This window comes from Lates calcarifer, linkage group LG14 (assembly GCF_001640805.2).
Source record: "Lates calcarifer isolate ASB-BC8 linkage group LG14, TLL_Latcal_v3, whole genome shotgun sequence".
Classification (NCBI taxonomy): Eukaryota; Metazoa; Chordata; class Actinopteri; family Centropomidae; genus Lates; species Lates calcarifer.
In genome coordinates this window covers 3,069,415-3,080,872 of record NC_066846.1, presented here as the reverse complement: position 1 = coordinate 3,080,872, position 11,458 = coordinate 3,069,415, and the positions used below count along the sequence as shown (strand labels likewise).

At 39.3% G+C, this 11,458-nt stretch overlaps 1 protein-coding gene across 4 annotated transcripts; it reads left to right on the top strand.

Moving 5' to 3' along the window:
* Positions 1–466: 466 nt before the first annotated feature.
* On the top strand, positions 467–3,350 carry LOC108882048 (protein S100-P). Of its 4 annotated transcripts, none has more exons than XM_051075566.1 (4): positions 467–791; positions 1,839–1,939; positions 2,482–2,663; positions 3,112–3,350. In XM_051075566.1, the coding sequence occupies exons 3-4, from the start codon at positions 2,526–2,528 to the stop codon at positions 3,250–3,252; spliced, it is 279 nt and encodes a 92-aa protein (XP_050931523.1). In that variant the 5' UTR covers positions 467–791; positions 1,839–1,939; positions 2,482–2,525; the 3' UTR covers positions 3,253–3,350. The 4 variants fall into 4 exon arrangements, with proteins under 4 accessions (XP_050931523.1, XP_050931524.1, XP_050931525.1 ...); XM_051075567.1 differs by lacking the exon at positions 467–791 and adding an exon at positions 924–1,076; XM_051075568.1 differs by lacking the exons at positions 467–791; positions 1,839–1,939 and adding an exon at positions 953–1,076.
* Positions 3,351–11,458: the final 8,108 nt, after the last annotated feature.

The following is an 11,458-nucleotide window of genomic DNA, read 5'->3' as shown; positions in this document are numbered from 1 at the left end:
TTACTTGTATTAGACTGGAAGGAGAAAAGTAGTAAATTTTACTCTCACTTGATCATACTACCAACCAGTTAGTGGTCCCCATTAGTGAGTGATACTGATGCTGTAGCAAAGAGCTCAGCTTACATTAAGGACGGTAAGTGGAAACTGTGGTGTGATGGGGTCGCTGCATTATAGGTCAATGACAGGAAGTGGAAACGGTGCCTGTGACGGTCGACTGTAGTTTCTCCCCAGCCTTTTGTATGTGTTCATCACACAAGACACGCAAAACTGATAAAATCTTGGGTGATAAATACGAACTCTCGTTATGAATACATGTTGCTGAGACCACGTTTTGCGGTCATGATCGTCACAACATTCACTTCACAATACACGTGCTCTGCATTTCAGATTAGGTGCTCCTTTTAGCATTACTGAAAGCAGAAATACAATCAGTGTTAGTAGGAGCTGCTAATATTAGCCAATGCTTAGAAAGTGCAGACATGCTCTTTGCACACCTAAAGAATAGGAGATCTGACATAGAGTACATTTCTTGGTCCTCTGCCATCTGTTTGTCAAACCAAAAAAAAATATTAAGTCTTTGGTCTGTGCCTCAACTAAATAGTTGCGTTCAGTCAAGATGCTAATGCATTAGCATGGTGTTCATAAAATAATTGTATTCAAATAGCATGGAAAACATGAAGCGGTCGTTGCTCTGAGATAGTTATTAATAATCAGACTTGTAGGATATGATGATCAGAAATTAGAACTGAACAAACGGGTGACTGAACTCTTCACACCTTAACCCGTAGGAGGTAAGTGTCGTTTTTTTTGTTTTTTTTTGTTCCAAAAGGTGTCTTCCAACTTCCTAGAATAACAAAAATGCTTTCCTACTGAAATTGAATATTCCACTGACTGCGTCAGTTCGTTTTGCATTTCTTGTCTCCTGCACTTGATAGTATGGTAGGAAGTGGCTGGTGCAGATTGTGTAATCCTGGTTTTAAACATTCGTTTAAGCCCATGCAGAAGTGTATCACTGCAGACAGATGGTAGGGACTGTAAAGGTACTTTTGAAGAAACACGCTGCCACTGAATAACAGGTAATACACTTTCATTTTTCCCTTAAGTTTTGCGTAAGACTTTTGCGTAAAACTTTCAACATCACACCTCTCTTCTGCCAACTTTAAGTGAGACTTTAGTTTGCTCTCAGTGATGCTAACTGTCTTCCTTACTTTAATGTATTGTATGCTAAATTGTTAGCATACACACTGGATGACACTACGGCACACAGGTGATTCCTGTCACATTTCTTTATCTAAGTGACTGTCATAACCACTTATGACAGTGATAATGTAGTATGAGTCACGAGAAAATAATCAGTAAGTTAATAAATACCCGCCTGATTGGCGCCTATTGATTGCAAGATTTTTTTCAAAACAGAAACACTTGACCCAATGAGTCAGCTAATTTCAGACTGATAAAGTGTGAAAGGCTATAGAAAGATACTCCTCCACATGCAGTGTGCACCATGCTACCCCTTACCTGCACATCCATTTACAGAACCCTGCAAAAGGTGTTAACCACCGTGCTCTTTGACTGAAGCTTTCTCATGCTTCCGATTTGTTTTGTTTGCAAATATGCACCTTTGTACATAGAGCTACCCACAGCAGTGGGTTACAGTGGGTTACAGTAGTACTGTAAATTGCTTTAATGCAGACAACCATACTGCATATTCATGAAATACTGCTATAATGTGCCTGTAACATTTCAGACAAGTTGATATTTCATGTGCAACATCTTAAATTCATATATACTGCAGATGATGTTGGGGTCTATATAATATTTCTTTCCCATGTTTGCAGCTGCAGCTGAGTTATTGGTTGTGCGACCAGAGAGATGCTTCAACACAACATATACTGAAAATGTACTGTAACAGAGCACTGCTTCCAGGAAACCAGGCCAGGTCAGGGTACCAGAGCTGACACACACTCCCGTGTCCTTTTTACACAGCTGAAGCTTTTCACAAGTTTCCACTTGTGGTTTATGTCCACCCCTACGCAGCAGCGTAGACAACCACCAACCACAGCAGATGCAGTGACAGCAGCATTAAATTTGTTCCAGTGATGATAACCAAAGTGACAACCAGCATGCTCTTTATCACAGTGAAATTATTAGGATGTTACCATTGCCACAGATTCAAGGAATCACAGCATTAAATGTCTTTGTGGTTTTAGTTAATGACAACACCTCCCTCTAAATCAATTAATAAATGACTGAAGTGCTGTTTGGTTTGTGAGTTAATGTGTACACTGGGCGTTGTAAGACTGAGATTATGTCTACACAGTTGGAGCCACCACCTTCATCAAACACTAATGCTGGTATTACCCGATCTTTTGAACCATGTTTTATCACTGGTTCCAAAACCCATTTTTCAAAAGGTATAAAAGGAGTCCCCTCTCTCCTCCTCCACTCCTGACACATCTGTTGTTCTGCTCACCTGTGCAGCTCCTCTCTTTTTACCGTACTGACCACCCTCTCAAGCAGCAACCATGACCCAGCTAGAGACAGCCATGGCCCTCCTGATGAAGACCTTTGATACATACGCTGCCAGCGAGGGTAATAAGGACACCCTGTCCAAAGTCGAGGCCAAGGCTCTGCTGGAGAAGGAGATGCCTGGACTGCTGAAGGTACTGTACACACCTGGGGAGGGATATCTGTGCTCTTAAACTTACTATATTCTGCTTGTGTATATATATATATATATATATATATATATATATATATATATATATATTCAAAAGAGTCAAATGTATTCATTGGTGTAGAACAGTTTAAAAATTATGTTGCTATGTACTTTAGTACATCATATTTCCCATTTACCTGTTTTCCCATTCTACAGCTATGCATTATTGAATTCATTCATTCATCTCCACACCCTGCCTCAGCAACAAGTTTCAACAACAATGCCATCTCTCTGCCCAAACATCTATCTGGAACTTGAATAAAACACACTTGATACTAATGGTTGGTTAGATTTGGCTGTAAAAAGAGGTTGACGAGAGAAGAGAAGGTACTTTTATCGTAGTGTTGTGACAATATCCGGCAGCACTGACGGTGTTCTGTTGGTCTGTGCAGGCAGCGAAAAACCCAGACGAGGTGGACAAGCTGCTGAAAGGTCTGGACTTTAACGGAGACTCTGAGATCGACTTCAACGAATTTGTGGTGCTGGTAGCTGCTCTGACCTGCGCCTGCCACAACCGCAATCCCAAGAAGTGAGCAGATTGACCGCACCCTCGGGTGGTGCCAAATGGTGGCAACAGGACCACAAAATCCTTATAGTAACTGTTTTTTGAATAAAGTAATTTACCTCCCTGCACTGTGTCAAGTGTTTTGTGACTAACTATGAAATCACTATGGGTGAAGCTAAAAAAAGAAGTAATTAAAATTCAAACTATGTTTCTTTTACATACTCTGCTTTGGATGGACATCTTGAAATACCCTCTTGGGATGTTACAAAACTCTCAAAACCCATTGCGTGGTAAGTCAAAAATGTATAATAATCAAGTTTAAATCAAGGCTGGTTTTTTGTTCCTTAAAATGTAGTTCCTTAAACCATTCAAAGTATTTCTCTCAGGAATTTTTTCTCTGAGTAGCAAAACAATGGATATACATACATTTACAACACAAAAGCATGGTTTAAAAAGACAGTAAAGAGACATTAAAAGCAGCAAGGCAACACTGAAACACTGAAAAAGGAGTGAATATGAGTACAATATGACAAAACTTTGCATATTTAATGAGTTTGAACAAAAAAACGAATGTTTAAAACCAGGATTACACAATCTGCACCAGCCACTTCCTACCATACTATCAAAAAATCATCAATTCATGTGCATTATATAACAACTGAAAAGCATTAAAAGGTGCAAATATGCAACACAATATTCTGTAATCTATTTTTGCATGGCCTCTGTGGTCGCAAAATATGTATTTGTGTAGTGAAACAAGAGGAGGAAGAAGGGAGATGGTGTATGATAGGAAATTTATTTTTAAGATAGCAGCAGGTGGTCAAATAGCCTTACTCAGTAAATTTCCTGTCTAACTAGAACAGGACGCCATGCATGTGAAACTAGAAGTAGACACACACAAGTATGTTGCAAACTGCGTCTTGCTAACATCTTGGTGGTCAGACACAGAGTGTTGAGTACGAGTTGAGTCCGTGTCAAAAGCCAACGCAAAAACAACAACAGGGTTTTTATAAAAACCAAATGAGGGGAGACAGGGGAATCACACAACAGCTCTATGTTGTACTAGTTGATCTGACATGCATTGTGTTAACACCAGATCCCTCTGAGGTGCCAGGTATCACAAAAAACAACAGAGGGATTTAGAGATTCAAAGACTCTGGAGGGGAAATGTTTGGACCAGCTAGTTTGTTAATCCTCTAATCAGAGGCATCACGCTGCTTCTTAATCTACCTCTGTGATACTTTCTGCCTTTAGGTCAGGTCATCACTATATTAGCCCACCAGTTAGCACTGGCCAAGTAACACACTTTCGCCAGTCAGGGCAGTTGTGTAATTACAGAACACCTGTGCTGCCCTCTAGTGGCAGATAAACTCTCTTTTACAAAAACCAGTATTAAAAAGGTATTTCTGACTGGCACATTAACAACGTACAACACAGGTTTGTCACCACCACTAATCAAAATAATCACCCCTGCCATATGCATGACCTCTCTTTTCTATGTGCCTGTAGTTGATTTGACAGTGCAGGCTGAGTCTGAGGCCTCACAGTGCTGTTTGTGAAACGTGGTTGGCCTGTAATCGGCTTGCAAGGTCATTAAGCTCAGACTCTCCTCTCTCCACTTCCTCTCTCTCACTCTCTCTCTTTCCCTCTGTCCAGGGCATTATAAAGGCTTATGGGGATTAGGTGTCCAGGGTGGAGGAGGATGTGGCTCTGGAGTCAGGAGATACAGGTGGGAAGGAAAAGTGTGCTGGGGTGAGGAGTGCACTGAATGTTGTTGGACATGTGTTCTGCTCTATTTTGATTTATTTGTCTTATCATATGTTCTTACAGCTTAATTGGCATTAAATAATGTGCAGAGAACAAACACATCATGCCATTTTTATAGCTTGTAGTATATATTATATGATAAATTGTTACCACTTCCTTTAGTTTTATGCTCTGGAGCAGGCCATGGGAGATGGTCGAGAGCAACAGAAATAGCTAAGTAAATGGATCTTGGGTTTAGAATTGCTACTACAGATGTATCACCAGAGTGAGAGTGAACTGCCATGTTCAAGCCTTTATAAACCCAAAACAGTCATAACAAATGACTTTATTAATTGTTAATAATTTGTTTTCAGATATTTTATAGATTACTTTCTAACAAATTTACTGTATGTTGACTATAGATGTTTAACAATCTGGCAACCAAGGTGTTGGTCTTGTTACTTATTACTGACTTGGAGCTATGGAAGCAAAACAAGGCCCAAAATAATTAGATTTTCAGGAGTAACTCTGGGCCAAATGTACTCACTAAATGTCATCTGAAGTCGTCTGTCTGACCCTCTTCCAGATTTCCAGAAGGTAATTTAAAGGTTTAGAAATTTAGAAACATTTTGTTTCAGGTTTAAAGATTCAATGTTTTCAGTCATTCAATAAATAGACCTGATAGTACAGAGGACTCATCAACTCCATCAATAAATTGAAAGGGAGACATTCCATAGTTGGGTGTATTCATGATAAAATCATTAAAAAGAACCACAAACCAAAAATGGCACCAAAAGTTCCATATTACTACTGTCTAATTTTGGAACAAAGATTCTTCCATAGCACCTATCTCAAATTGTTTGTTGATGCAGGATATTTGTGGCCAGAAGTTTACACCAAACTCCTCACACACACTGCTCAGCTGTGTCCATGTGAGGAGGTAGAGCAGTTATGAAAAGCTCATTCTGTTTTAAAGCCACACATCTCTGGTCATATGAGCTGCCAGGGTGTCCAGCTCATCTCGTGGCCTGACTTACAGCAGCAGAAACACGATATACACACTGCTGCTCTTTGTCTCTAAACTTTAACCGAGTGTTTTCCTGTCCTTGTAGCCGTCATGGGGCGTCACTGGTTTATGGAGGGACCACAGTACCTCTTGGACTGCTGAAAGGCTACTATACACATGACTGCTTGATTAATGGGTTGTTTGAATATTGTTTATGTCAACTTTCAACTTGTGATGCTGTGACACATAAAAAAGTTAGACTGTGATCATCAACAGGAAAACAAAAAAGTAAATACTAAATGGACAAAATAACATTAAAGCTGCTCTACTCATTTTTTAAAATATTAATAATGGGTCAAATGATTTTGTGTAATGTAAAAAGTGTCACTCATGGTCTCAAATCCTGTAGAGAATTGACTCAGCTGCTTTCTTCAGCTGTATGACATATTTTTAGTGTCTTTCACCTCACTGTTTTGGTTTTTACAGCTACAACTTTACTGTTTGCCTCTGGAAGCAGCTAAATCTCTGATAGACCCACTTGCATCAAATGGCAGACAAAGTGAGTGACAAGAGTGACAAGCTAGTGAAGGTAGAGGAGCATTTAGCAGCTAAAAAGCCACACATTTTAGCTTTAGTTAATGCTAATGTTGTCCTGTGTCAGCTGTATGAGTAAATAAGCAACTGTTTGCTCACACATTCCCTGTCAACTTTATGAGATCAAAATATTTCAGTGTTGTGTTTACAACTTGTTTCCGCTGCCCCCATGTGGCCAAGTTAAACATCAATTAATTAATACCATTAAAATGATCAATAGTAGAATAAAATAAACAATTTCCATTTCTTTAGCCATCCTAGTGGTATATCTCTATGGATGGCATTGTCAGTTGGCTGGACCGGAATTTTGGTCCAGGCTGAAGCATCTCAACAACTATTGAATGGACTGGTACCCTGAGGACAAATCATAATGACTTCCCCTGACTTTTCCTCTACCACCAGCAGCAGGTCGAAGCTTTCATTCAGTCAATGTCTCAACCTACAGAATGCTGTTGTCAATTATATGCACCTTTCCCTTAAACCTCAGCTATATTTTGTGTTAAGTCCTAATTAGCAAATGTTAGCATGCTAACACACAAAACTAATGATGACCATAGTTAAAAGTATACCTGCTAAAAATCAGCATATTAGTATGCTGATGTTAGCTGTGCCTACGTACAGCCTTACCAGGCTGCTAGCATGGCTGAAGATTCCTAGTCTTGTTTCAGAATTTCTCTGCTCAGAATTTCTTATCCTGTTGCATCATATCTTATCAGAAACATTTTGCCCATGAGCATGGGCAGAGGGCTGTTGAATAAACCACAGGAATGTGCAACTTAGTAAGCAACACTGAGATGATGAAGCTGTGGTTACTTTGAGGAAACATAATGCTACATCATGCAAGCTGCAGGCATTTGAAATTTGCTGTGTAGTAATTGTGTACCAAGTTAATTTGTTTAATATCTAATGCCCCACCCCTATATGCTCCAACTTAATCTCCAACTAAATCTAATTACACTAACTAACTAACTAATGTAAGCACACAAAACAGTGGCACAATAACTTTCATATGCATTGCATATTCTACATATGGAGGAGCAGTCTCTCCCGGTTTTAATGATGTGGGAATGGTTAGCTTAGCTCAGTTGCTAGAAAGCTACAAGACCTTACTCTATATTTGAATTGTTAACCACTCAGCTTTGGAAGTCCAGTTCCATAGTTTTGAGCAGAGTTGCTGCGCAGGCTAGGTAACCATTTCTAAACCTAAGTAGAAACTACTAAAAAATGACATTAAGTTAGTCTAGACAGAAGAACACCAAAAATTATAAGAAACACAATACTAAGTTAATGTGGTCAGTCAGTCATCTCAGTCAGGTTATGTCATCCAATAGGAAACAAAATGCACCTCATAGACCTAAGTGTAACATAGAATAGTAAAACACTACACAGTCTAAAGTAGAGCGAGCATCTTCATCAGCAGCACAACTTGGATGTAAAGAAGATTTCGTATCTGTAGCAACATGTGTATAATGCAAGTAACAATGAGCTGTATACAAAAGAAAAGTGATCAGCAGTACTGATGCAATGTATACATACAAAAGATGTAATAAAAGAAAGAATAAAATCAAAAAAAAAAAAAGAATGCATCAAATATAAAAACAAAATAAACAAAAAAAAAAAAAAATAAAAAAAAAAAAATCAGTATACAAATTGATGAACACGACAGTCTGATTCCATAAGTGTAGGCATGCAGTGTGGGTGGCGTGGTTGGAGTGGCTGCAGTGTAACAACAGTCTTTAATTTGCATGATTATCTCCATGAAGTGTTTCAGCATAATCTTTGTTACTGTGAGTGTGAACTTTAACTGAGAACCTGAAAACACATCAACAACAACAAACAGCATTATTAATGCCAGACCACCTCCGAATGTGGTCTGAGCGATCTGACCCCAACGCGTTCTCAATACATCTTGAGTGCATTCATACCTGTTACTGTCCACTTGTGATGGGATCACCCAGGAGGCATGTTAAAGCCAGGGCCTCTGTACTCTCACTCTGTGCTCTTTATGTATTTCAAAGTCCTCCTCTAGATGATACAAGCGCAGGGTCATTATGTAACCACTGACATTACCAGACAAAATTGAGAGCGTGAGGTCAAGGTGAATCATCAGGTAGACGATTTGGTGTAGTTTTATGACAAATACAGACAGTATTAGTATCTAGTATACGGACGGAAATCTGCGAAATAGATCTTGAAACTACAGAAGTCAAAGCCATGTGAGACCAGACATAGCTGCTGAGTAGGTCTTTGTAATTACACAGGGGTGGAATTACTTATGCTTTAATTTTGCATTGCAAAAGAGGAGTAGCACATGTGCAAATCATTTGCCAAACAAAGGTTGTGCTGATGGGCGCGTTATTTCCCTTTACCTTCAAACCTGTCTCCCAAGAATGACCTGTTGACTGGAGGCTTGTGTACTGTCTAATAAACAGTTGCTAGGGCTTGTACAACATACCGCAGAGTTCCTCCCATACCATGAATTCCTTTTGACTTAGTGTCACAGAGGCCATTTCTGTCAAACAGGATACTGGTATCTGCTGGCTTTGAAGACATAAGTCTAGCACTGGGTGCTGATTTATGAAGCCAGCTGAACGACACACTGTCTGTCTCCAACACTAGATGCCATCTTCAACAATATGTGTGACTTTCTGATAAGAATTGTCGTGTTGTTTTTTATCAACATGACTGAGAAGCTCGGGGGGGAAAGAAGTACACAGCAGCCCTCATTCATACCAGACAGTGGTGTCGGCACTGTGACCTTTGACCTACACACATGAAAAGTAAGCTTGTAGTGCAAAGCGCCTTGTGAAGGACCTTTTGCTGGGTTGCAGCTTATTTGCTATGCCATACAGATCTTTTTAAACCTTGGATAAATGTGCATCATTTTACTATCTGGCACACAGTGTGAGCACTTCATTTGTTTAAGGCCAATAAAAATATAAGAATGAGGAAATTTGCTGAGTCAACATCATTGCAGTGTCACGTATGTGACACATGGTAGCTGGAACAGACATGGTAAATTAGATTCAGTTAGTGGCACTCAAGTCAAACAACCAAGCACCAATATAAACACAAATGTGTTCCTCTGTGTAAGTATAAAGTATGTAGCTCATTTATGACAACAACTACTAAGCTTTTGAATGAGAGGCAGACTAAACATGGAATTATGCTTCTTCCAAATCTCAGTTACACCCTGTGCATTCCAGCACATTAATCAAACCCACTAATTCATCTCCTGTCTGGGCACACAACAGAGACAACAACAAATGTAAACGTATGACAGACAAATATGAAAGAAACAGCCACGTGAGCAAATATGAACAATGAAGCAAATTCCAGTTTAAAATGAAATAATCTAATCTAATAATTTCAACTGAGATTAGATAATCTACCTGCAGTGTCTTATTTAACATAAGCATACACTCCTGGTAGAATCCTATGTAATGTAAACACAATAATGTTTACCTGTGATTGTATGCATATATCACTAAAATAGGACTGGATCATGTTTATATACTCCATACCCTAGAGCAACCAATGCCAATGTCTCTTAGTACTTTATTTCCTTTTCAGTCCCAACCTGTTTGGTTCCTACTGAAGACATAAATCCTTACAAACAGGTTACAAATATATAGCTTAGTGATTTGGGCATTGTAGTTTTAAAGAAAAATGACTCAGGCAATAGGAACCAGGGCATTTGTTGAGGACTATTCCAGCAGTGGATCAATACACATTTACACAATACCTGTCAGCGAGATTACTTCATCGTTGGATTTGATCTTTTTATGGGATTTAGTGACAAAAAAAAATCTCATCTCAAAAATCTCTATCTTCAGACCAACAGCAGCTCAGAAGTCCTGTCTGTACCATGAAGTTTCTGGCTTTGCACATTTTCTATCATTTGATCATTTGCAAACAATAAGAACTGTTTCCCTATACTTCTGCTGTTTTTGCTAAGCAAACAAGTGTATTTCCCAATATGTTTGAACTTTCCTTTTACTTGAAAAATGAATGAATGAATGATTTGTTTCACCTCCTTCAAACTTCTCTTTAAAAGTTTGTATCTGTTAATCGGGCTCTGATCAATGTGAGCAAACAGAGTCGCCTACAGAAGAGAAAGAGAAAGAAAACTGACTGAGGTCTGTGTGGCTGGGAGCACACCTGTAAACCTGTTGAACCAACTATCAGTAATCATTCATCGCCTGCAGACAGACAGGTTAACAGAGGGCTGTGAAGCCATGCTATTTGCATTGAGAGCACATTCATGCCTGCACTGTCCTGATAACAGGCTCTCTGTGGATATACTGTGACCGCATGATGTAATCCACATTTTCCTGCTTTTACAGCCACTTGCCTGTGACGTAATTAAAACTAGCAATGTTTGTGCAATGTCCTGGTGCAGACAGGCCTGCTCTCTGTCTCTTATTCCATTATTCTCACACACACACACACACACACACACACACACACACTTGCACACGCAGTGGGCCACATGACAAGGAGACTTTGTCCTTCGTTATCATGAGCAGCCCTGGAAAAGTCCTTCGACACTGACACATTTACACATTGTCAGTTGTCTTGGCTCTTACATCACTATCAGCCAGCACATATCTGAATTTATTCAAAGCCATTAGCACCCATAGAAATCCTTTAATGCTCCCAGCGCCTTCAGGTTTTCTCTCACTGTGGGAGGTTTGACATCAAACTAGTTTTAAAATCTGTAGTTTCTCACTTCTCAAAACAATCATGTGCCATTTCCCCTTCACTTCAGTCAAATGTCACCTTATCCAATGGTGTTAGTAAGAATTTGATTAAATGCCTGGTAGCATTGTTTTACAAAGTGTAAAATGGGATAATGTTAGTTGTTAATAGACAAACAACAATCATT